At 40.5% G+C, this 27,361-nt stretch overlaps 1 protein-coding gene across 1 annotated transcript in view; it reads right to left on the reverse strand.

The window, feature by feature from the left end:
• Positions 1-216: 216 nt before the first annotated feature.
• Positions 217-27,361, reverse strand: part of LOC124143356 — a 53,558-nt gene continuing 26,413 nt past the window's right edge. The window contains exons 27-63 of the mRNA XM_048399392.1: positions 26,999-27,270; positions 26,343-26,415; positions 25,540-25,817; positions 24,778-24,832; positions 24,067-24,341; positions 23,358-23,412; positions 22,587-22,876; positions 22,177-22,240; positions 21,295-21,554; positions 21,001-21,067; positions 20,248-20,528; positions 19,661-19,715; positions 19,265-19,527; positions 18,940-18,985; positions 18,117-18,415; positions 17,403-17,469; positions 16,884-17,146; positions 16,267-16,339; positions 15,430-15,713; positions 14,893-14,941; positions 14,145-14,410; positions 13,729-13,798; positions 12,340-12,608; positions 11,286-11,343; positions 10,602-10,858; positions 10,200-10,260; positions 9,406-9,674; positions 9,083-9,143; positions 8,106-8,356; positions 7,528-7,588; positions 6,364-6,602; positions 5,659-5,764; positions 4,860-5,098; positions 4,495-4,555; positions 3,769-3,931; positions 2,597-2,691; positions 217-1,872 (exon numbers count right to left, since the gene is read on the reverse strand). Of these exons, the coding sequence (XP_048255349.1) occupies positions 1,719-1,872; positions 2,597-2,691; positions 3,769-3,931; positions 4,495-4,555; positions 4,860-5,098; positions 5,659-5,764; positions 6,364-6,602; positions 7,528-7,588; positions 8,106-8,356; positions 9,083-9,143; positions 9,406-9,674; positions 10,200-10,260; positions 10,602-10,858; positions 11,286-11,343; positions 12,340-12,608; positions 13,729-13,798; positions 14,145-14,410; positions 14,893-14,941; positions 15,430-15,713; positions 16,267-16,339; positions 16,884-17,146; positions 17,403-17,469; positions 18,117-18,415; positions 18,940-18,985; positions 19,265-19,527; positions 19,661-19,715; positions 20,248-20,528; positions 21,001-21,067; positions 21,295-21,554; positions 22,177-22,240; positions 22,587-22,876; positions 23,358-23,412; positions 24,067-24,341; positions 24,778-24,832; positions 25,540-25,817; positions 26,343-26,415; positions 26,999-27,270 (6,049 nt within the window). The 3' untranslated portion in view covers positions 217-1,718. The remainder of the gene's footprint in view (positions 1,873-2,596; positions 2,692-3,768; positions 3,932-4,494; positions 4,556-4,859; positions 5,099-5,658; positions 5,765-6,363; positions 6,603-7,527; positions 7,589-8,105; positions 8,357-9,082; positions 9,144-9,405; positions 9,675-10,199; positions 10,261-10,601; positions 10,859-11,285; positions 11,344-12,339; positions 12,609-13,728; positions 13,799-14,144; positions 14,411-14,892; positions 14,942-15,429; positions 15,714-16,266; positions 16,340-16,883; positions 17,147-17,402; positions 17,470-18,116; positions 18,416-18,939; positions 18,986-19,264; positions 19,528-19,660; positions 19,716-20,247; positions 20,529-21,000; positions 21,068-21,294; positions 21,555-22,176; positions 22,241-22,586; positions 22,877-23,357; positions 23,413-24,066; positions 24,342-24,777; positions 24,833-25,539; positions 25,818-26,342; positions 26,416-26,998; positions 27,271-27,361) is intronic.

Here is a 27,361-nt window from a genome sequence, read left to right on the forward strand (position 1 = left end):
TCTTTTGGTTAGCACAATATAAAAGAACAATGATAATTTTACATTTCAACATTTGAGACATTCAAATAATATTACAAAACATGGGATATATTTAATATATAACATACTTAAATGAAATATATCTATTTTTCATTGGGACTTTATTGTACTCCGATAACTATATACATCTGTTAAGAGAATTATACATATGTACACATGTACACAATGATAATTTTACATTTCAACATTTGAGACATTCAATTAATATTACAAAACATGATATGGGATATATTTAATATATAACATACTTAACTGAAATATATCCATTTTTCATTGGGACTTTATTGTACTCCGATAACTATGTACATCTGTTAAGAGAATTATACATATGTACACATGATGGATATTGTTTCACATACATATGTCTTGTAAGCAACCATGATAACACAAACATATTACATGATACATACACTGTAACGGAACTTGATTGGACACATGCTCCAAGACAACGTTTTTTTCACCTTATCATTATTGGTGTAAAATACCTCTGTGTAAACATGCGCTGACTCTTGCCCCTACCTTCTTACTGCTAGAAACGTTTCTACTTTTAAAAGTCTAATTTGGGCTAACACGACTTCATCTATAAATAATTACATCATCCATCGCCTAGGCACAATAAAACCACGAGGCATAACCTATATTACATAACCACGAGGCTTCACACGCACACATTAAGACCAGATTCACACTTATTTGTTACAGGAAGACATGCCATTGTACATAGCTTTCATAAAGTTAAAAAGGAAAGGAAACAGGGTTGGCTCTAGGGTATTGGTGCATCGGTAAATCACAAAACAAGGTAAAATATTTTGTTTTCAGAGAAACAGATACATTCTGCAACACATGAAATACATTCTTTGGATAAAATAGACAGTATTTCTTTGAAGGTCATTACAAGGGAATATGTTTACTTTTGCAGCTTTGAAGGAGATGTACTGAATCAATACATTGATATATACATCCTGCTGACCTTCTTTACGTGAATTCAAAGGGAACTACGTGGCGAATGTACAATACGAGTACCAATATACCATGAAATGAAATACTGAATACAGATGTATCTCACTTTCAGTCAGTCAGTGAGTGAGTGAGTGAGTGAGTATGGTTTTACGCCACTTTAAGTAATATTCCAGCAATATCACGGCGGGGGACACCAGAAATGGGCTTCACACATTGTACCCATGTGGGAATCGAACCCGGGCCTTCAGCGTGACGAGCGAACGCTTTAGCCACAAGGCTAACCACCGCCCATCTCACTTTCATACAACATATATAAACTGATATATGATTGTCATGAGACACATACATGAACACTCCTTTCACTACAGCAAGTGAACACTTCAAATTATCTATGGACATTTCTGTAGTTTACTACCTTGATGCTTAACAAGGTCGTCATTTAACGTCATTTACATACAGCGATTGTTTCCATTTTACGTACATACACATGTACTCCATTAAGGATAAACATGTAATCGAAATCTTAATTAGTTTCCAAAGAAATGTAATACATCTGTTTTCAGGATTACAATCCATAATGTTCAGTATAGCAACGTAACAATCGTATAATCTAACACAAGGTGACACAAAGTCATTTCTCTTGTCGGTGAATATGATGTCCCTGTAGTTGTAGTTAATCTTCACTGGTGTATATATATACATTCAAGATATGAAAGTCCTTAAAGTCCCTCGGTGCCAACAGTCGTGTGTTTCGCTTGGTGACTTCCATACATTGGATTATTGAAAATGACTGGTTTTGTAAAATGTTCCTCATTATGTATATTGTTTTCTATGTTCTCTTCGGCTTCCTTCAAGCTCGCGTTTTGCCTATGTCTGAAAAGAAACATACAGAATGAAGGAATCTTATTCTCTCGTTGTTCTTATATGTAAATTAATTAACTTGTCTGACAAGTCTTGTCGTATATACACCATCGTATTAGTACTTACTTTATAAAGTGATGGGCAGAACTGAGGTAATAGATGGAGAGCATATTATAAGATCACAAAATTTCACTCAGCAATATTTCCAGCTATATGACGACGGTTTGTAAACAATCGAGTCTGAACCAGACAATCAAGTGATTGACATCATATACATCGTTCCACACACTTACGCAATTGGGATACGATGACATGTATCAAGTCAGCGATTCCCGTTAGTTGCCTCTTATAAGCACTTACGACAAGCATGGGCAGGTGAAGACTTATTCTAACCCGGAAATTCACGGGTGTCTGGTTGTGTTTAAAGAGCAGTTATAATTATTATCATTTCTTCTATTTACATGGTAATATGTAATTATGTATAAGTACCTGTACAGTTGTGTTCGTGAACTTCAAAACAAATGAACCGATATTCTCCAAACAATTTTCATAAAAAGGCAAACAACATGAAGTGGGAGTCTTTTTTTATATGTTTTGAAAAACTCCGTCTTAACGATAAGCAAAGATATGTAAACAGAAGTTCTGAAATTAAGATTAATTTGATCAAGGTTAATCGAAATATTAGCAGAATTAGCAATAAGGCGGGGGAGGGGGGTTTACATGCCGCGTTACGTACCTTCTAACATATACAAAGTAGAATACGGCGATGCAGATTAGAATGAAGGCAAACACGGAACAAAGGACCGCAGTGGGCACCTGCCAGTCAGTGTTCTGGAACAAAACATAGTAATAATCATGGCTGTTAAATGAACTTGTTGTGAAACAATAATTTTAATAACATGTCAAAAGCATTCATACGAAATATACGCGACAAAACATTTCCCCCAATCATAAGAAATCAGATTGTACGATTCCAAGTATATAGATATATTTATAAGTATATGTTTATGAATCACTATCAAATAGTGATGGTACCAGGTGTTCGCCAATGCGGAGAGCTTGGTTGGTTGGTTGGTTGGTTGGTTGGTTGGTTGGTTGGTTGTTTAACGCCGCACTCAGCAATATTCCAGCTACATGTATATGACGGCGGTCTGTAAATAATCGAGTCTGGACCAGACAATTGGGATACGATGACATCCATCAACCAAGTCAGCGAGCCTGACAACCCGATCACGTTAGTGGACTCTTACGACAGTCATAGTCGCCATTAACGGCAAGCATGGGTTGCTGAAGACCTATTCTCTACCCGGATCTTCACGGGTCTTCCCCGAGAGCAGGGGTTGAACACAAGATTATCACCTACAGCCTCCGTGTTGTACAAAATGTATCTACTTCAAAGGTAAGAAAGCGTGATACATGACATGACTTAAAGGACAACCAAAATTGATTTTTTTTAAAATGAGCATGACTATTATCCTTTTGCAGAAGGTTGGGTGCCAATTGTATTCCTTATTCTTGGATACATATCCAAATGATACAAAAGGTAAATAACCATTTTGATATTATGAGCATGGATCCACGCAATTGGGATCGATGACATGCATCAACCAAGTCAGCGAGCCTGACCACCCGATCCCGTTAGTCGCCTTTTACGACAAGCATAGTCTCCTTTTACGGGAAGCATGGGTTGCTGAAGACCTATTCTACCCCGGAATCTTCACGGGTGCGGAGAGCTAGATACAGGCGATTTCGTATTACACTACAGCGCTTAGAAAAAACACACCGTACCTCCATGATAAGCTATCTCTGAATATGAATATGAACTCTCCAAATGAATTATTTATGTTTTGTGTCTATGCACGTGCATGACTAGAAGATATTACAATAAATGTTCACATGAGGTAGTACCTCTGACGTTGGTGGTGTAATTGGCGTTTTTTGTTCGCTCGCCAAAGACTTTCCTTTTGCGTTTAGAGCCTCACTAAGGCTAGCCTCGGAAGGAGATGACAATGCCCCAACGTCACCGTTGTCATGACGACGGACTGCATATTTGACGTCAGAGACAGGTCCGCTGAAACATGTAACAGTTTATAGAAAAGACAAAAATTAATAAGACGTTCACGTTCATTTTTTGTTGACAATCGAGAAAGTATTTTAACCTAATCATCGAAATAAAATGAATGTAATCAGTTTTCCTCAAATAGTTTATTAACAGTGTAGGTTAATGATAATAGAAAATTGTTCGTCAATTTATCGGAGATTTATTTTTAACTGTAATGATATTTTACAGATTACCAATGAAAGACGATTTTAGGGAAGATTGCACCTTCTCTTCAATTGCAATGAAGAGGTTATTTTACAACACTTCTTTCAATGTTGTTCATTGAATGCCGTCCAAACAACTATTGATGATCAGAGTGAGCTGCCTTTATTGGAGGATTGGCCTCAGCTAAGTATGTCTCTTATAAACGTTCACGATATTCCGAAACCTGAGATCATATTATATATTATTAATAATTATATGTAAATCCCAATGAAGCATTGGTATTCTGTTCCACATTTCCTTTCAATATTAGCAATACGGATAAACATGAGGCTGTGGAAGCAAACATCATACGGATGAGATATACGTACCCGTCTTCATCGTGATTATTGACGTCAAGAATCTGAACGTCCAAATCTGCAGGGCTCACGCCTGAGAAGAGGGAGATTTAATCATACTACATTCCACATATTAACACTTTGAGAAACACAATACCGTACACTTTTTCTCAAAATATATAACTCGATGACACATTTATATTGCAAACGTAGTGATATATTTATTCAAATATGTAAAACCTTCGGAGAAACATTAACGTTTTATACATTCACTAAATAATTGGGTTGGCTGTTCAGTCATTGAACACATTTATCACTGTTAAAGAATCGAATGTTAAGCAAGCAAGGAATTGAGCTACCCTGCTGTTATTTTTTCTCGTGTCCTTAATTCTAGGTACCTGGATTGGACTTTGCGATGGCATCCTTGACGGCTTCAGCAACGTCGTTCTTCTCGGCTTCCTTGGTGGGGCCCTTTAGCTTGACGTGGCCGACCTTGCCGGGCTTGCAGTTGCAGTTGTCTATCCCACTGGCCTGGAGACTTCGGTCAATGTCTTCCTGGGAAGGTGGCTGCACAAACAGAGGGTCTGGCGCCTGTCCATCTATTGACACTGTGTAATCAGCTGGTGAGACGGTTTTCCTAAAATAATAATAATAATTATTATAATTTACAGATTAAAATGAGAAATGCAGCAAAGAGGGTTTGGGTGATCCTGGCCACAGTCAGGCTGGTTAGGCTCATCATCAGCTCAGGGCCCTTGCCCCCCTCTACACGCAGCCCAGACAGCGAATGGGACTTCTCCCAAGAAGCACTGCCTAGCCAAACCAGCCCAGAACATTTCGGAGAATGTAAAGACGATTAAATTAAAGACGATAAACGTAAGTAAGGAGAGTTTCAGCGATTTCAAAATTAATGACTATAATTAAGAGTCATGATAACAATGGTTGAAACAGAAAGTAAACCTTCTATTACTGTAGGTCAACTTAGTTCCTAGACTCATGCGTGTCGTACGAGCTGACTTAAGAGGATTGTGTGGCTGGTTGTGTGTGATCATGCTGAAAGCGTGGATCACTGGTTTGCTGGTCCAGACTCGATTATTTAAAGGCCGCCGTGTAAAAGCTCTAACATTGCTGAGTGCGGCGTTCACTCATAGCTGTAAGCCCCAATTCCCAAATGAATGAAATACGAGAGAGACGCACCCTTTGTCATCTACCAGTTCTGCTGCGGGAGTGACAGCTCTTCGTGTCCTCTTGACCTGCAACTGTTTCACATCCACTTCCAGGGAGGTCTCTAGACTCGAGGAGGCTGCAGAAAACATCAATCACAAGACCTAAATTACAACCCACAACTGACTGACAAAGGTGTAAAACTTGCATCATTCAGTAAATCATCCCCGTCTTAAAGATTTGATCTTCCTCCTCCATAAATTAGGCTTTGCATCAGGGTACCGTTTCTCAAAGCGATATCAACCATACAACTTCCATAACTCCTTAATCCGCGAGGAACCAGTTTAGAATTGGTCTTCAGCATTCCATTCGTGACGTACAAGGCGACTAACGGGATCGGGTGGTCAGGCTCACTGACTTCGTTGATGCATATAATCGTATCCCAATTGCGTAGATCAATGCTCGTGGTTTCAATCAGTGGATTGTCTTATCCAGACTCGATTATTTAGCTGGAATACGTTAAACAACAAACAAACAAAAAACAAATACATAATTCCTTCACTTGAACATAAACTTACGATACTCGTAGCGCTAAGGTCGATTTGTGAAACGGGACCGAGAATCACTTATATTTCGTCAGGTGCAAACCATGAAAATCTAACGGTTTCGTGGCAGATTTGAGCTTCCATGTACATGTAATATCAAACTCTGGTGAGAAATAGATACGTGGGATATTACCATTATTCTTGTCGATCCACGACTTTTTCACGGCAGCGGCAACGGCAGTGTAGTTCACGCTGGCTCCCTCCACATGCATCTTCCTCAGCTTCAGCCCCACGCAGTCGCAGAGATGTTGCTGTATGCCGGTGTCGGTGAGGGCTTTGTTAACGTCGTCAGTCGTCGGTGCTGGCCGCAACAGTAGGTCGGGGTCGGTGGAGTTGAGAGACACAAAGTACTGAACCCTTGTGAGCTTCTGCCTGGATGCACGGAGATTGGAGTTAATTGACATGAGATGAGGTGAAATGGGATTTAACTCGGTTAAACCGAACTCGGTTTACCAATGCAAGCCGAAAGAGATACCATGTCCCTGTTCAGCACTGATACCCAACACAGTAAACTGACTCCGCGCCGACCAGTCCTTGTTTTATCCCCTTAATGCCGAGCCAGGCAGGGAAACAACAAGTACCATATTTTAACGTCTTTTGCTATGACGCGGCCAGGGGATCGAACCACCGACCTTCCGTTCTCCTGACAGACGCTCTATCTACGAGACCACGTAGGCGGTCCTGGAGTGAACTGACACTATACAGATACCAAATAATGGTTTACACCGTGGTGTTTAATGTACTTCAGTATCTATGCTGTTTTATAAGATAAAATAATGTCTTTTACACAGAACATGGCTCTCAGGGGTTCGTGTACTGGTGTACTGGGGAGGCTGTGCTCCACGGTCAATGACCCATTTAGTGTCAAGGAATAAAGGTCATGCGATTTGAGACATTGCCTCTATGTGATAGGGTAACATTTGTTAGACTGAAATACACCATTAGATTTGGGTTAGCAGACAAAAAATGAAGTGTTGGAACGGCTTGATTTAGATATGCTAGGGCAACCAATTTGCCCAAGCCGTGCATTGGCGGATCCCCCAATCCCACCAAATACGTCCGTAGTTTGTTATCGGAAGTAAAATTATCTGAGGGAGGATTTTGATATTTTGGACCCCTCCCTTTTAAACAATGCTGGATCCGCCCTTGCTGTGCCTCTCTTTACCCCAAGTTACATACATGTAACGATGAAGCATAATAGCAAATGTCAATTCCCGATGTGTGCCTGTATGAAAATGATATTTGATAACGAGGAAACGAAATCACTCAAGTTGTGCAGTTTAGTATAGATTCTTACCATTGTTTATCGACGTAAACATTGACATCTCTGATCTCACCAGACACATTTGTTGATTCTCCTGAACAGGAACAGAGAAGTGACATTAATGGAAAAAGACCTGTCCGATAATACGAATGGTAATGTATCTCGTTTTTCGTAATCTTGAAATATAGTGATTGCGTTGAATTCCAATGCCGATTTTAGCAATATTTGAACTATATTAGGTGTTATTAGTGATACAGTGATTGCGTTGGGTTAAAATATTCCAGCAATATCACGACGTTTACCACTTTGGTGAAACTCACGAGCGCTGACAGACCATGGAACATAACAGAATCTTTCATACGAACTCTAGGTTTGATCATTGTACCTACTGCACATAATTGTGAACAAATTTAAACTGTGTTTATAACGAGCTGACCGATATATGGAACTTATTTTCTAGTCCCAGACATTTTTGTATATATGGCGTATATATGCTTATGACGAACTACGGTTATTACGAACTAAAATTAGTGGTCCCTTTGAGTTCGTTATAACCATAGTTTACTGTATATGAACATATACATGTAAAAGAACATCCCTTCACCACGTACCTAGACTACCCAACCATGCTTTGTGAATGCCGGTCCGTAACTTAACCAGGTCGATCTTCGAGGTGTAGCCAACCAAAAACAGGTTTCTAACTTTGTAGGTAGGACGAAGCCACACAGACACTCCTGCTGATTGGCTGTCGATGTTGACTGCCATGTTTGCCCTTGTTGGAGAACTCCGGACCCAAGGCGTGATGACGTCACCATTTCTCGTGATGGTGTAGGACACATCTGAGACACGTACGACACCAGAGCTGAATGACAAGAGCACAACGTTCAATCACAACTGTTTTTGAAAATAATAACATATGCATGGTGTGATTATATTTCTGTAAAGAATCGTTAACGGGGAGAAGATGTTAGAAGTTCTGTTAACAAGCCGAAATTATTATCCAAGACTTAAAAGAACACGTGATGATACATCGGTTGATGAACTTAGTGACTTTGGTCACTCGCTTGAACAGACACGCTAAAACTCCAGTTAACTCGGTTAAAAAGAGAGGGTGAGTAAGCTGGATGATTTTACGACGCTTTTAGCAATACTTTGGCTGTAACACATCGGGGACACCAAATATGGGCTTCACACATTGTGTATTCATTTGGGGAATCGAGCCCGGGCCTTCGGCGTGACGAGCAAACGCTTTAACCACCACCTCCTAGGCTACAAAGCGCAAAGATCACTCAAAATACACATTGTCACCACGATGTGAGTGAGTGTCTTTTTGTGTTGCAGTACGATCTCTACAGCCAGGTTACGGTAGTCTAGGCCAGCAAACCAGTGACTAATAGTGTGAGCATCAATCCATGCTGTATGGGTACGATGACACACAGGCCGCTAGCTACAAGGCGCTGTTACCAGATGGACACCATCCAACAGCTAGGCATACTCGACAGTCATTTTAGCCTCGTCGTAATTAGAACCAACAGTCTTCGACTCTTTGGAGTGTGTAAGCACTGACAGAACCTCTGAATGTACGTACCTGTTATAGCCATAATATGATGTCCCACCCACGACGCGGATCTGGCAGGATAGACACTCATCTGCAAGGAACGTACATGTGTTCAAAATTTTACCAATGCATCTAATGGCAAGAGAGTTAAGGCCAAACCAAGTAGATCTGTTGGGGAGACTTATAAGACCCTATGGATTTGTCAGGCGCCGTTTCTACTAAACTTTCATGAGTCGCTGCCAACAGGATATTTTAATACCGATAAAACATTGTGTGCGTCATCGCCAATGAAACAAAGTTCATCTGAAGCATGAGATACTAGTATGTTTTCGCCGTGAGCAATAGATACTTACTTCTGTACTGCTGTATCCATACACCGAGCAGAGCCGTCTCCAGTTTGACAATTTGTTGTGATGTTACCTCTCTCATTATCAGTGACTCTACTTTAATGCTATACATTGCTTCAAGTCTGTAAGACACCTTCCCAGAATACACTTTCCAAGATGACTTCGCATCCGGTTGATGAGCCTCGATGTCAGCATTGGTTGGCGGAAGGTCGTCATCTGCTTCTGAGAGCCGCGCGTTGATTCTTGCAGTGTATAACACCTGGGTCAGCCCAACGCTGAAATATGGGTAAATGAGTTGTTTCTGGTTTCAAGACACTTTCAAAAGGATTTCATCTCTATCATGGCGTGTGGCCGTAATGTTAAAAGAGCATCGATATGTTGTGCCGACAGACCAACTTAGGGACAGCCCATTTGATATTCCGGGGTGAGGTGTTGGGGTGGGTGGTGTCCCGGGAATTTTTCGAAAAATATATATTGTCCCCGAAAATTCTTGAAACAATTATGCTTCAGTCTATTCAGGCGTAAAGTTTTAAATATAAAAAAATATCTGGTTTTGTAGCTGTTGCTGAAACGTATATCTAATCTCGATTCAAAATCACAGGCCCCGATCCCCCAGATCATCAAATGGTCGGTCCCTTAATGGTAATCGTGGGAATTAATTTCCCAGGTACATCATTATGAAATGTTGCCATAGTAACTGATGTTCTCTGAACAATTATATACTTTGGCCACACGGTATTTTTACTTCAGACATTATATTGTATTTATGACATTATTACGACAGTAACTAGTATACACACCCGAATTCCCCGACGAATTTCTCTGTTTTGTGGACAAGAATCTCCATTTTGTCGTACACACCTGTCACAAAGGATAATTATATTCCACATTACAACTTCATTGTATTAAACTACATATCTATTCATAAAAGGCCCATTTCTGGTGTCCCCCGCCGTGATATTGCTGGAATATTGCTAAAAGCGGCGTGAAACCATACTAACTCACTCACTATTCATAAAAGGATTCTTGTTTGATTGATATAAACATGTTACATGTAATTACTTGTGCTCTTATTCAACTACTCACTGTACCTTCTCTCCCTCATTGGCTGGAACCAGTTGGTAAATGGTGAACACGATCGAAAGTTAGACTACCGTTATTGACATGTTAGAAGTGATTCTAACAAACATGTGGACACTTACCTGTTTTATACTGCCATGCTTGCTTAAGAACGTCCAGCAGATTTGTCTGCTGTGCCATTTTCAGAGTTCCTTTAACCAGTAACGTGAAACAGGACTCGTATCTGACCACCGTCCGACCAGTGTAGGCCACAAGGGAAGGGCCATTTGTTCCATTCATGGCACCAAGGACGTCATGTAAAGAGGGGGTCTTCATTGTGTCTGGATCAATCACGCTGGTCCCTCTCAGAGCGAACAAGGACAGCCGTGTCACGATAATGCTGAAATTAGTGAAGATGAGACATTGTTTTACAAGTAAATATAATATTATATGAAGTGATATTTATAAGACAAGGAATAAAGACTCGGCTAGCTTAAGACACAAAGTAGGATGTCCATAGTGTTTACTCTGAAATGACATATTAATCTTTTGAGATAATAAATTTTTGTTTGCTTATTTTAAATTCAATATTTGTGTATGTACAGTCCAGTGGTGTAATAATCTGCAAATAACTGTGCAGCGTACCCTCATCTTGCCAGAAACCTAAACCTAGGTTTCAAGTGATGAACGTCTCTGACCTGCTTTCCAGTTGGGTTTAAACCCTCACTAAGCTGACACATCGCCATATCACCGAAGTACTTACAAAGAGGCGATAACCAAACTCACTCACTCATACATTATTGTTGCAACGTGTATGACACACCCACCTGTTGTCTCCTATGTATTCCTCTGTTGACTGGATATTGATGGTTACAGTGTCATTACCTGGGAAAGGTCAAGTCAAAGTAAACAAAAGTTGTAAAATGAAAGATTATAGATTTCAACTGATTTGAACAGAAGGCAGATTTCCGATATATGGAGTCTTTTATTTATATAATATACTATTGTTTCAGCGCATCCATGATCAAAATCCTAATATAATTGTTTTGAACATTTGGGAGGTTCCTTCAACAAGTATATGGAAGCGGAATATACACAAATTAAAATGATAATGCATTTCTACAATCACGACTAGTCACCTTGTGTTATGGTATAAAGGAAATTAGTAGACATGGTCTGCTTTCATTAAATGGAGAATTTTATGTAGTAATTATAAATAAGGTGTAGATATTTGAAGTGTTTTAGCAATATGCTAAGAAAATATGGAAATATTGATAAAAGACTATGCACGCATCATGTAACCTGCACATTGGAGTCTTTTTAAAAAAGTAACTGAAAGTCAAAGATCAGTAAGATCAGTAAGACCAGTCAAAACACTCTGTTTCCCCCAGTGCTTTGTTTTGTTTGTTTGTTGTTTAACGCCGCACTCAGCAATATTCCAGCTATATGACGGCAGTCTGTAAATAATCGAGTCTGGACCAGACAATTGGGATACGATGACATCCATCAACCAAGTCAGCGAGCCTGACAACCCGATCACGTTAGTGGACTCTTACGACAGTCATAGTCGCCATTAACGGCAAGCATGGGTTGCTGAAGACCTATTCTCTACCCGGATCTTCACGGGTCTTCCCCGAGAGCAGGGGTTGAACACAAGATTATCACCTACAGCCTCCGTGTTGTACAAAATGTATCTACTTCAAAGGTAAGAAAGCGTGATACATGACATGACTTAAAGGACAACCAAAATTGATTTTTTTTAAAATGAGCATGACTATTATCCTTTTGCAGAAGGTTGGGTGCCAATTGTATTCCTTATTCTTGGATACATATCCAAATGATACAAAAGGTAAATAACCAATAATTATCTATTCGACTCACTGTATATCCTATCCCATGACGTCTGTAAGGCCATCTTCACACTTACTTGGTCCCTGGTTTTGATACGACCTATAACTGAGATACTAAACTGCTCGTCGGCACGAGCATAATGCATGGACACTGACGATCTGTTGATCAAATCATAATTATCTCCCTTGATCGACGTAAAGTTGAGAGTTATCTTTTCCTTGTTGAGACTACCGTAGTTGAGGGGTGTAATGTACTTATTGTTCATCTTAACGAGGAATAACTGCCTCCATGCTGTCGACCTGAAACAGAAAACGGTCATCCAGTCGCCCGAAGATGTTACAGTAAAATAACTAAAGTAACACTGTTGATGATGATTTCGATCAGGAATCATTGTTGCTTCTGCAGCTGTAAGTCTCTGAATTTCCTGTGTGAAAGGAGTCGGGTCCAAATTAGCAAACCTTTATCCCCAATCACATGATCACTATGCCTAAATATGAACCACGGATCACTCTAAAATCATCATTCTGCATATGCAGTAAGATGTCATTGTCAAGCCACACTGTGCATGATAATACACACTGCGTGCGTGCGTGCGCGTGTGGCTGCTTGTGCTAGTCCCAAACTCACGCCGGTTTCAGTGCCGACACACTGACATACCATGCCGCAGTTTAACATGGACACCCCACTCAGACACAGTATACTGACTCCGAGCTGACCAGGGCCCACTTGCACAAAGCAATCTTAGCGCTAAGACTATCGTAAGACTATGTTAAAGTAAAGGAGTTACGATCATCCAAGCGTAAAGACCGCTTCGTGCAAGAGGGTCCTGTCCTTGTTTTGTCACTTAATGCAAAGACCCACTAAGAGCAACAATAAGTACCATCTTTTAACGTCTTTTTGTATGACGTGGCCTTGGAACGAACTACCGGCCTTCCACCCTCCGGGCAGACGCTCTACCACTAGACCACGAGGTTGTTATTTGTTGATAAACCCATGGGGAATTCGGGTTAAAATACGTCGCCAGCAACCAATGCTTGACATTCGAGGCACATACATAAATCCCGTGGTGAGACTCGGTGATTGCGAGACGCTGTACCCTGAAGGCATGAGGCGCTGCTCTCAATACAAATCACTGGTGTGTCTGGGACACACCCCAGTATCTGCTACCCGCGGTCGTATAGCCTAAATATCGCGGCGTTAAACAACAAATAGACAATCAGGTATAAACGTCAAAACTAGCATATGAGGGCTTCAGTAGCTCTCCTGGTCGTCTCGTAGATGACTCAGTTGGCATTTTTAGAAGTTGGTAACCAGCATAATAGAATAAAGAAGTTGTCATCCATAAACAACCTTGTCTTTACCGATGACGCAATTGTTGTTTAGTTAGAATATATATGGAAATAAACATCCATGACTTACTTTGAATCCGTTATGTGTTTAAACTGAGTCTGCCCCTTCCATTCAACGTGTATGTTAGTTGAGTTGTCACCTGGTGAAATATGATAAAATAAAATAAGAAAAATATGACTTTCCCAGTCAGTTTGGAGAATTTCCAACCTTCTGATGCTAATGATTTTGAGAAACATTTAAAGAAGAGCTGCATCCATTAAACCGGATTTAAACAAATATATTTGATTGATTAGTGTAAAGTTTTGATCACTTTTCCGAATATACTCCTCCATCTAGGTTCCAAGAAGGCAAAAGGAACATTAATCCCCGACTACAATGACGTATGAAGCTCCCATCAGTCTAAACCCTTACATAAAGAGCCATAGCGACATCAGGTCATATTTGTTCGGTGATATTGATATGAAAATAACAAAATTACGACAAACCTGGCACAATATTTTCGATGGTCTCCTGCAGAGATGCTGTAAAATGAGTGACATCATCCCGGAACACCTTCCTCGTGACGTATAGTTGATACACTTCCTCCATCCTCACCGTCTCCGTGACGTCAACTATTGTATACGTCAGGCCACGAGGACTCGTGACGTTCACGCTCTTCATTATGACGTCAGCCGAGGCCTGCACTATCTTCTGTGACGATACCAAGGTGTTGTTCTTCTTTAGGACATATGATAACTTCCACACTGATTCACTACGACAGACAAACAGTAAAATATGAACGATACGCGAACATCGATGGCTTTCTTCTGAAGGCGACGAACAAATACATGTGTGAAAACAGATGTTCTTATGGCCGATAACAAAAAAAAACAGAAAACATAAAAGTCAGCTGATTTCATATTTTTTCTTTCTTACCGTTGAATATATCATATTATTATGTTTAAATCTGAAGCCCCTGATCCACTAAACGATACGAGCGCAGCTCACGTTAGAGTAAGTCTGTTTACAACACCATAATGGTTCTTTAAGTGAGTTTGACGGGGACCCTAGTTTGTTAAGGAGTGGCTACTCATCATTAAATATTCAGTGAACATTTCGAAACCTCGTTAAACCAGCAAAATGTAACATACAAGATCAGTGCTTTTTGTCATAAAATGTTTCCGAATCGTTAGCACGAAAACTAAACCATCATGCGGTCTGCGTGAACAAGGTTCCTCCATTGCTGTGTCTTACCCGTGGGAGTCGAGTTCTTCCTCTTGTTTGCATACTGTAGCTGTGGCACCTGTTGAAGATATATCAGATTAGGAAACGTTTTCTTGAGGATTTCTGGTGTGCTTTAGTGGACATTGACTGGACCAGTGTATTGAAGTATTTACAATACAAACATTATTCATGCAAGCCGATATCTTATAGGTTTTAGAAACAGACTTGTAAATGCGAGAATTGTTAAAATATTTGGACTATAAAAGTTTGGTTGGTTGGTTTTAAAATACCGAGGTTGAAATATTTTTAGATGCAGCGTTTGCATGTACATTGTACGACTGCTTCTTACACCGGCTTTCTCAACTGGTTGCGTTAATATAGCCAATCATGTACATATATTTTATGTAATCTACAGTGATTGGGTGGTGTGGTGTGTTACAGTTTTCTAGTCACATCATTAAGGTACCATAATTACAGTGTTGTTGAATGTGTAGAATTTTAACAACGGTGCCAATCTCACTGTGAAAACATTAACAGAAACTTTATCTTTCTTATGTTCTGCAGTACCATTTATGTCATCTTTCCAGAACGTCGCAAGGGATGTCTCGAACTTTGTATAATCTATGGCAGCCACTCTGTGTTTGATATGCAGGGAGAAGAGGTCCGTGTAGCGGTAGATTGTCTCAGCAACGGTCACGCCCAGGAGGATATGGGAGTAGTTGGTGGACGTCGTGGTGAATTTGGTGTTGAGAACTGCCTTGATCTCAGTGACGCTGAGTCCGACCTCTGATCTTGAGTCAACCTTTTTGGAGTCTCTTTCTGAAGAGTATGACACTCTCCAAAACGTTTTACTGGAAACGACAGAGTGCAATTTTAGCTCGTCTTTAGTTATTATATTTGTTGTTGTTTTCTATTAACGACATCCTAGGAGATACTTTATGTATGCCAACTTCTATATTGTTAGGAACATAATGTTTCGGAGAATATTCCTACTCACACATCATCTGATGAAGCAGTAAGCATATACCCCGAAACGTTGTAAAGAAGTCGAGATCCATAACTTCATTGTATCACTTCTACATGCCATTCAAATATCTAATGACAGTAGTTTTACTGCCAACACTTGAAGACAAACTAACAATCTGATATTGTAGAAAAGACAAACAACAACCAACCTGACCTTTAAATGAATAATAATAGAACAGCCATCAAGAGTTACGTCCCTTAGAATTTACATCCTAACATGGACAACTTTGACGAAAATTAAGTTGTATTTCTGAACGACCACCTCTCGAAATTTAACCAGAGGTCCAGCGAAGCACCAAGTGACAATGGCTACGGTGACCTTGGTAATAATACACAAGGAGATGTCAACAGGGAAGTTATTCCATGCCACAATCATACCTTAACGACGTTCCGTCAGTAAGCTCTTCTTGTAGGAGTATCCGTGAAGTGACATTAACCACACTACTTGATGCTGAAATGATAAATGACATCTCACAGAATATTCACTTATTACCTTCTGTGAGGTTGAATATAGATTACATGGTTTGTTGAAATGGATCGTTAGACACGCCAGAACGTAAGCGGGTCTCTTTAGTTGTACTTACGTATTTACGTATGCGAGACTCAAATATAAGCATCTACCCGTTTCGTGAACACCTCGTGAATTCACAGATTTTCAGTGATCCATTCATATTATTTCAGGGGCGGTCGGGTAGCATAGTGGTTAAAGCGTTCGCTCGTCACGCCAAAGACCCGGGATCGATACCCGACAAGGGTACAATGTGTGAAGCCCATTTATGGGGCCCCCCGCCGTGATATTGCATGAATATTGCTAAAAGCGGCGTAAAACCATACTCACTCACACACTCACTCATATTATTTCACCCTCTTTTTTGCCTGTTCCGCCTAATGGAATCTGTTTCGGCCGATAATCGAGAAATGCAGGTACCCTTATATGACTACGCGTTGTGATTTGTCTAAAGGTCTTGTTGGTCTGTGTGTTCACTAAGACTCACCAAACTTTGTCTTCCAGGCGACCTCTAGTCTTTGCTGAAACTCGTGCGTGTCCCGCAGCAGGACGGGCGATGCCATGTAGAACGCAAACAAACTTTCGTAACGCAACAGCGTCATTTCAGTTTCCAGGACAACTTCATACCTCTCCTTAAACCATGAAGTCAGTGTTGCTTGAATTCTGGTCTCGTTCTGAGGCGGGAGTTCGTCCGCGGTCAAAGTTTTTTCATCCATTTTGAGGAAGTAAACGAGTCTTGATATAGTGTTGCTGAAAGAGGAAGTTTTGATATGACGTACATTCCAAAAATCCGGTTACTAAGAACAGCGATACTTACGGGGGAAGTACCAGTTAGATATACACGAAGTCGTTTCAAAACACGCATACTTTAACAAAGTCGTTTCCGTGAAATCGTTCGAATTAACGTTTTTCCAGAGTGACGAATCGTGTGCATGGTATACTACATAGACATGTTTAAAATAGTCGCCATGACAACAGTATTTCCGAATAAGTGGGGTCCACTTACCCATTTATGTCTACGAGTTCCTCCTGTCTTGACACCTCTACAGTGATCGCTTTCTCCTCTACTGATTCTGGGGGAATATAACGAAATGGTAGGTTCATGCATGAATGATTTGTACCAAACCTTCTCTTTGATTTTTATCAACTGGAAATATTTTTTGTTAATTCGTTTCTGTCAAACATAAAATAAGGACCGGTTTTGACAATATGTGACCTGGATGATTACGTCATCGTTCCCGGGTGGCGATAATTACAGCTTAAGGTATCAACCACTTCTATGCCTGGCCTGGACTTGGTTATTCTCAGTTCATAATTTCAATTTCTCATCAGACGTTAGGCAACATACACTCACTCATTTGCAAATCAAACAATAATATGGAATATTATTTATTCCGGTGAAGACAAGTAATTCACCAACCTCTTAAATGGGGCACGGGTGGCCCAGTCGTGAAAGGCGCCGCAATTCGCTGTGCAGAGTTGCGTCCCTTGGGCACGCCAGGAACCTATGATTGTGGGTTCGAATCCCGGTTCGCCCTGATTATGTTTCTTGGTTTGTCAGCACCATACCCGTGCTCGTGGGTTTCACCGAAGTGGTAAACGTCTGAGACCTGCATCACTTCGGGCTTTCCTCCCACATTAAGCTGACACGCCGTGATATAACTGGATTACTGTTAAAAGCGGCGTTAAACCCAACTCACTCAATCATTCACTCACCAACCTCTTAACGTTGTATTCCACAGGTTTGTCAGTGCCACTGATATGTTGACGAAGTCCACAGTTTTGATGACGTTCTTCACAATAATGCTGAGGCTCTGTTCATAGAGACGCAATCCCTCTCCGGTAGTTTCCAACATCTCTACCACTCCGTGGACAGCCTCTATCTTCAGACTCTTCACCTCTGACATCAGCCGGGTCATATTGATAGTGACCGTCGCCAGCCCCCAGCCAGGAACATAGGACACAACGTTGTCCTTACCACCTTCGTAAATAAACACTGAAAGCTTCCACAACGACGTCCTGAAATCAGTTCATGAAAACTCTGTATAAGTGAGGAAAATCATGTCACGCAGGCGTACAACAAAACAACAGGAAATACCCAATTGGCCGTTATCGCAGTGCCAAACGAATAAGAGGAAAAGGGAAGGAGTATAATGTGCCACGATCGTATTATTAAAGCAGCAAATGGATAGATGGTAGTATGTGCAAACAAAGATGGCTGAGACACATGTCCATGGCAGAAATCAAAACATGTATACAGATCCTTGTAACTGGAGTGAATGGTTTGAGAGACACTCAGAAGAAATTAGTCCAGGTCCGGTAAATTGAATGTCGTAATAAGTAGGATGCAGGAATGAAGAAGACCCCGCCCAAACTGCTTCATAAAGGTTGAAATCGAAATCAGTCAATACATGATGATCTACACGACATATTGTTTGCGACATGCCTCCATTTCACACAGAGCGCTGAAAGTGAGGTTCAGACGGTCTAGTCACTTTTTGAAAAACTTAATTTATTAACATGTAGCGTGTACATTTACTTACCCAGAGATGTCAATCATCTCCTGGTTGCTTAGGATGAGAATGTCAGCTGAAACATGACAATCAATAGTGATAATGTCCAGACGAAAGGTGACAGAAAATAGTATACTATCCAAAGTTATATAGGGATACAAAGCTATTGTTTATTTGCTGCATATAAAAGTATTCAGTCTGTTGTATCGCTCACTAAGATGAGGGTGTTTTCTTTAACTGTAAGCATGTCTCAAAATTATAAAAGGTATGATTCATATTTAAATGTTAAGCAACTGGTAATCCACAAAACAAATCATATATATTTTGGTAAAATAAAACCCAAGTTTTTACTTACTGACAGTTACACTGTATGAAATGTTGACAGCTTGTTTGATTTTAATCAAATGTTCTTCCGCGATTGGAGCAGAGAAATATAGTTCCACTTTGTTACGATAGTCGATCAGTTCGCGTTTTTGCACTTTCTCAATGGCATAAGCGGAAGCGAAAGTAGCATGGATCTCTGATTGGACGACAGTGACGTTGACGCCAGTGGTGACCTCTGCATCCAGTGAGACGTTGTCCCTCAGAAGTTGATACTCCACCTTCCACAACACCTGTCTGAAATACATCCATTTGGAATCGATTATTATCTGAAGGTTTGACTCAATAGCAAAACTCACAAACTGAATAATAATCTCTTAAACAACTATGACAAATTTTGCCAGCGTTACCAAAGATGAAAAACACTTACCCTTTGACAGTAATGTATGGAATTTGCCTCAAAAACCGAACTGAGGTGCAGCATTCTGCAATAGAAGGAACTAGACATACAAACACAATTAAATAATCCATACAACATTTTATCTTATTAATCCGTTATCACTGCAGCTTTATAGTTACCCGACGTATTTCAATTTTCAAAATATTATTTATTATTGTTGTACTAATAATGATATGACTGAATGTTTTACTTGAGGTAATTTGATAACGGAAACGACATATACATTGTCATACATAGAGTCACATCTCAATTATCCAATTGTAAATTTCATCACGATTGTCATTGCTTTTGAAGAGTATACTTCATTTGAAATTTAGGAACTATTCACATGGTTTCAGAAGTAATTATGCTGTGGCAGAATTTCTGCATGACACATATTTTTATGAATATATCATCGGATCATAGGTTTTCGGACATCGTACGTTTTTGGACGGCCATGTGTATTATCGCGATTACTCGCGCTATAACGGGGGAATGGGGTGGGGGTGCAGCATCACACAGATATTTTAGACACTAAGATGACGGAAAACCCATAACACTGAGATACTATAAAATACCTCCTTTGTTGTTGTCCACTTTATAAGCCTTTTCAATCGATTTCTCCATCCTTGACCAATGGTCGATCCTGACCTTCTTCTTCAAGAAGAATCCAAACAGAGTATCTACCCTTGTGGTCACGCCAGCCACCACTTCCACAACACTGTTATGCTGACCCTGGACTGACCGGATGTTCTTCAGTTCCGATTTCAAGATGGTGGTACTCAGCTTCCGGTGTGTCATGGCGTCAACCATTGTGGTATTTTGTTTCATGAAGTACAGGACCTTGTAGAATGTGTTTCTGAAGCGAGTAAAGGAAATGCAAGGAAACCGGTATATACCGTGTGTTAATAGAGTCAGTTGTCACTGGAAGCGTTTCCTAAACTAGCGGGCAAAAGAAACGCTAACAAATAAATAATGGTCGTCAGTTTTCAACAAATTTGCCAAACAGCACGAAGACAGTTGGAAACACAAAGCTGAAAGCAACTGACTATTTCCTGTGAACATGTGCACGTGCTTCACGTGATTTGCGTGGAAAGTGAATTTAATCACTAAAAACATGCAACATGTGCACAACGTTACCCGTATGAAATTGTTTGGTGGCGTTTCTTTTGCCCGTTAATTTAGAAACGCCAGAGTTGTGGAATTGAAATATTTTGGAGATGGATAGAGTTCATTAATCATTCTTTTACTATTATGCACAACCTATAAACATATGAACTGTGTTTTTCAATTTATTGAGTTTATTTTTGCTATATATGCCTGGTACCTACCCCTTGCTGTCTATAACTTCACGTATGGATCCAAGAACAAAATCCAGGCATGCACACGCTTTGTACTCTGAAAATATTAAAATAGTAAACCATTTATTGTGATTTTTTATACGTGTACATGTACATTAATGAAACAATCAGATTAATATTATCAACCAGTTATTAAATATTGCTGCAGACACATGACGATGCACTAAAGCTCTTACATATAAATTCTACAAACAACGTTGTGTTAAAAAATACAATTGCATCATTAACCCGAAATATAAAACGGCATTGAATACATCGACCTACCGTTAAGGGTGGACCAAGATCTGTTGAGGGCTGACTTTATCTCTAACCAGGAAGAGAAAGACACATTTTTCTCCATGTAGAATGAGAAGCTGTTTCGGAAGTCGAAGTAAGAAGTGGCTGTTTGGTTTGATAGTATATTGACGCGGTGGCCAGTGGACGTCACCAGCTCAAAGTGGGGCCAGGTCCCGTTCAGGGTAGACAGGGGGCTTAGCGTCCTTCCATCCACCTTGATTGAGAACAGGTACTTCCAAGCACTCTCGCTATAGGAGAAGGAGGAGACGATATATGAATAATATAGGATCGACCATTTCCTATTTTTGGAGGATTGTAGGTGTGCGAGTGTGGTGTCAATTCAAGACCATATTAAACACAAACTCCCACATAAGAACTGCCAGCACGATATCATATTAAGTTTTCATTACGTAAACGTGTCATCATTAGACCCTTTTCATGAATAAAAGTATAGTAATATGACAATAATTCGTCAGTTTAGGTATCAGTGCAATTGTTGCTGTTATTTAGTTGGGGTTCTTGAAAAATTATGTCTGATCGAAATTCCCATTTTGACTGTGTTTTTTTCAAGTGAACAACTGGCTTGCCTTACATGTGTTTGTGGCGGGTTTCACAAGTGGGGCAGAATATGGGGCTTGGGATTTTTTAGTCAGGACATTGTTTGAACCATTGCTTCCCAAACGTAGTGTTTTGTTTCAGGACCGCTATCATGTCCAACCTGACAAGAAATTATTTTTTCAGGATCGAATTGATATATTTTGACAATCACACGTAGTTTAAGCATGGATGCTATGCACATCATACCCCAGCGACGGTTTGAGGTTCAGGTAAATAAGTACAGCAAGGTAGACTGAACTGGGGTAAACATACAATGTTCTCGTTGTCACTTCTTCGTGTTTCAGGACATCCACTGTGATACTTGCATTCTCCATAACTGAAAAGAGAGGTGGAAATATTTTATAAGTATGAAAACAAACAACAGCGTTCTGCTATTTATTATTATCAATACATGGTTACCACCAATGTCTAAGTGATACAATGCCACCCCTATAATGACATTATTACAATATTTTTCATGTAGTTTAGTTGTCTGATGATTGAACTACTCTAAGAACCAAGCACTTTGCCAGTTGAAAATAGGATTGGTACTATATTAAAACGGCTAACGCCTCCTGAAGCGTATAGATAGTGCAGTGTTATTTCCAACCTCGGTGATATGCAAGCATTGTTTAATTTCTCACATCTGCCAAATAGGAATACCAACACAAGTGAGAATGTACCTTTCAGCTGTTGTCTGACTGTTGTCTCAATTGTTTCTTTGAACTTCAGTTCTACCTTCTTGTCAAACTTGGCACTGAGGAACAGACTGAAGGTCTGGTCTGCCCGGAATAGGTGGTCAACAGAAGTCACCACAGTGTACGACTGTCCGTTTACGTCTGTCACATTGGCGATTTCTTCAGCTAGTAGAGTGGTGACATTCTTGTATTCCTCCACGCTTGAGTCCAGCACAACTGCAGTGTCCGTTGTGTTGGTGGTGGACACGAAGTATACCAGTTCCCAGTACGATTTGCTGAAATGTTCACAGTATTAAGAGTTGTCTTTTCTCATTTAGTCATGATCACACAGGTTTTGTCATTTGTTTTGTGTGTTTGATGTTTAAAGGACTCTATATTCCAGCTATTTGAAGGCGGCCTGTAAATAATCGAGTCTGAACCAGACATTTGATATTTCGAGCAGTGATACACGCTAAGGGGGAACGCGGGGTATCAACCAAGACACCAGACCACCTGATCCATTAAGTCGTCTCGGGCGGCAAGAAAGGGTTACTAGGCGACTTCTAACCCAGAATCTCCAATGTGGCAGATATTTTAAAAAGATGTGTCTAAATAACCCTGCTTTGAATATCAAGAGTCCAAAAAAATCACATACATTAATGTACCGTTTTTGTCAAAGATTGTATGGCACTTTGATTATTAATGCAGTTATTTGAGGACATCATTTTTTTTACCAATACTTTCATTTAAAAAAGTCTTTAGACAATTACGACTTACCCGGACTTGTCGATCACTTCTTTTTGGGTAGAAATGTCAATGCTTACGTTGATTCCTGAAACAAAGTTGTTCAAAGTTGTCCTCGGTCGTGTAACACCGTGTCAATGCTCGTTTCAAGAAAGATGTTACCTCTACGACCAGCCTCGGTCTGGAACACTGTTCAAAGCGAGGTTGAAACCCAACTCACTAACTCACTCACATACGCAACTAAAATATACTAAAAACAAGTTGAGGACCACCCGAATCTTTCACATTGCTTTTGTTAATCTGTCACGGAATGAAAGATTAACTACAGCGATATGAAAGATTTGGGTGATCCTCAACTTGTTTTTAGTATATTTTAGTTGCGTATGTGAGTGAGTGAGTGAGTTGGGTTTAACGCCGCTTTGAACAGTATTGCAGTTATATCACGGCGTGTCAGCTTAATGTGGGAGGAAAGCTCGAAGTGATGCAGGTTTCAGACGTTTACCACTTCGGTGAAACCCACGAGCACGGGTATGGTGCTGACAAACCTAGAAACATAATCGGGGTGAACCGGGATTCGAACCCACAATCATAGGTTTCTGGCGTGCCCAAGGGACGCAACTCTGCACAGCGAATCGCAGCGCCTAAGACGACTGGGCCACCCGTGCCCCCCAGTTGCGTACGTGGAATACACTATATTATCGTTAACGTGTATAACATACACTTGCATAGTTTAGCCACTTACCTTTCTTTAGGGTCCATGCACTTTCCAGTCTCTCCTTCATCGCTTCAATGTCTTTTTGTGCAACTTTTACACTGAAGTATATCGGGAAGTGTTTGGCGTATTCTAAGCTCGACGTCTCATCTACCAAGGTATAGTTGTCTCCCCTTGATGTAACAACAGCCACGAGTCTAGCTTTCAGCTCTTGCTTCAGCTTCAGCTCGTGGATGGAGAGGTCAGTGCGGGTCAAAATTGTTGAATTCCATTTCAGAGAATAAGTCCACCCCCAAGATGACTTCCTGTAAGTAAAGTACTGTTAAGGGAAGCGTGTATACAAACAATGTGATTATTTCAAACAAACCCGCCATTAAATACAAACTGGTGTTGATTTACATTCAAACCTATTATGATCCACATTCTAGTGTAATGTGTAATACATACATTCATAAGCAGTGTAGTACTATATGGTACTATAATCAGTCACACTGATAAGATCCGGGGTAGAACAGGTCTTCAGCAACCCATGCTTTCCGTAAAAGGCGACTAACTGGATTGGGTAGTCAGGCTTGCTGACTTGGTTGATGCATGTCATCGTATCTAAATTGCGTGGATCGATGCTCATGATGTCAATCACTGGATTGTCTAGTCAAGATTCGATTATTTACAGAACGCCGTCATATAGCTGGAATATTGCTGAGTGCGGCGTTGAACAACAAACAAACAAATTACACCTACCCGTTCTTCATGACGTATTCATTTGATGCTTTGAAATCAATCAGCAGTTCGGACTCTGAAAAACATAAAAAAATTCATCTGATTTTGTTGGCCATCAACAACTAGCGTAACATGAAAGACATTATCATAATTTCGAGTCATTAATATATTTATGATGATGCACATGCCACACATGGATACGCTTATGTCTACATTACTATGTTTAAACGTTGCAAAGTTTGGATGTGGAGATCACTGGCTGAAAATGTTGATGTTCGTACTATCAACCATTGGTTCATCTTGTTTATCGTGACTGTAATATTGCTGACCGCGGCACAATACAACATTTCGTCGCTCACAAACGTGTGTCTCGACAGCCAGTGAGTGAGTGAGTGAGTTGGGTTTAACGCTGCTTTTAACATTATTCCAGTTATATCACGGCGTGTCAGCTTAATGTGGGAGGAAAGCCGGAAGTGATGCAGGTCTTAGACGTTTACCACTTCGGTGAAACCCACGAGCACGGGTATGGTGCTGACAAACCTAGAAACATAATCGGGGCGAACCGGGATTCGAACCCACAACCATAGGCATCTGGCGTGTCCAGGGGACGCAACTCTGCACAGCGAATCGCGGCGCCTTAGACGACTGGGCCACTCGTGCCCCCCCCCCCCCCCCCCGACAGCCAGTGCAATAGAACATCTTAATAAAACCCACCGTAAACATTTCGATTAAGTAATGACTGATAACAGAGAAAACAAAGTTATAAAAACTTTCAAATCTTACCTGAAACATTCAGGACTTTAGCCCACGACGCCCGTACTGCTTCTGAGATTTTGGTGACGTCAGTCTGTGACATTGGCCTGTTGAGTCTTAGTTCATGGAGCGAGACGGTTGTGTGAGTCTCTGCCACACTGACCTCGGACACACCGTTCTCTATACCATTCGGTCCCTTGAATACCCATAGCTTCTCCAGATCTTTCCTACTGGGGATTTTGAGGTAAGAGGCGTCCACCTTGGCACCGTTGACGTACACGCCATAGTTCAGACGCCACACCGTCTCACTGGAACATGGCAGAAAACACAATGTGAAAATCGTCAAAATCGGATATGTGTTCACATTGGTATCCCTGTTATAAGTGAAAAACCCCAGAGGTATCCATACTAGTATCTCTGTTATAATGAAATAAGCAGAGTAATTACTCATAGCAAAAGTGAAGTGACACTGGCACAATGAGTGAGTGAGTGAGTTGGGTTAAAAGCCGCTTTTAACAGTATTGCAGTTATATCGCGGCGTGTCAGCTTAATGTGGGAGGAAAGCCCGAAGTGATGCAGGTCTCAGACGTTTACCACTTCGGTGAAACCCACGAGCACGGGTATGGTGCTGACAAACCTAGAAACATCATTGGGGCGAACCGGGATTCGAACCCACAATCATAGGTTTCTGGCGTGACCAAGGGACGCAACTCTGCACAGTGCACAGTGCCCCCCTCCCCTGGCACCGAGATTATTGTGGAAGCCGAGTCGAACGTCTCCATCCGAAACAGGTATTGTTTTGACCCCTCACATCCGTATTCAGTGCTACCTACCCTGAGTCAGTAACCAGCTCCTGTTGGCCAAGGATTTTCACTGACACCTTTGTGGTGTTAGACGTTATCAAGTCTGAAACATTGTTAATTAAACACGGTCATCTCTCGTTAAAAGGGTAGGAGACAACAGAAGCTGCTTATCCGGTTTGCAGCTTATCCGAGTGTTTCAAACTTGGTTTTATCAAAATGACATTTCAACATAAATGACAGATAGTAGTTATTCTAGATGTCTTTGAAAAAGATTTAAAACCATTTACCAAGATGCTTTCCTATTTATAAGTTGATTTCAATGATAGTAATGATCAGAGAAATCGGTAAATATCATTCAGAGTCAGTACGTGGTTGTCTCGTTAAAGTTTTGATAAGCTGATAAGTTGCTGTTTATTCTTAAACGGTAACATACACTTGAAATGTACAGCTTTATCAATTAATTAATAACTTACTCAGTTCTCCCACCACGATTTTGTTGATAGGTTTTGTCTATGTGGCCGTTATCTAAAGTTGATTAACGTCAATGGCCTTGGTCTCGTGGGATGGTAAACGCCTACATTTGTGGTTGGGCTTTACCTCCGACATTAACCTTACAAGCCACGACATAATTGAAATCCCTGTTCACAACATAACTAATGCCTGAGAGAGTTAACTGTAATATTCACCTGGGTTAGTTTTGACGATGACCTGGCTGAGTTTCGTCTCAATATCTGAGTAACTGCTGGTTGACACCTTGGCCTTCATATTGATTCCAAATATTGTTTTCTTGCTGTGGACGTGGGTTGTACTGCCGAACTTCAGCTTGTACTCCAAACCGAATCTGGACTTAAAATGAAACCATCTCAGGAAATCCTTCTCCTCTGTTGTGTTTATTGGTGATGGGCGAATCGTTTTTCCGTTCTCTTTCACGGAGTATGTGAGTTTCCATTCCGACTTGCTGAGAAGTTCAAAAATAATAATTCAGTACATGAAATAAATTGATGAAGGTCAAAGAAAATCAGGTTTAGAAAAGGTGTTTTTTAAAACCT

This window comes from Haliotis rufescens, unplaced genomic scaffold (assembly GCF_023055435.1).
Source record: "Haliotis rufescens isolate VD_foot unplaced genomic scaffold, xgHalRufe1.0.p SCAF_2, whole genome shotgun sequence".
In the NCBI taxonomy this organism is placed as follows: domain Eukaryota; kingdom Metazoa; phylum Mollusca; class Gastropoda; order Lepetellida; family Haliotidae; genus Haliotis; species Haliotis rufescens.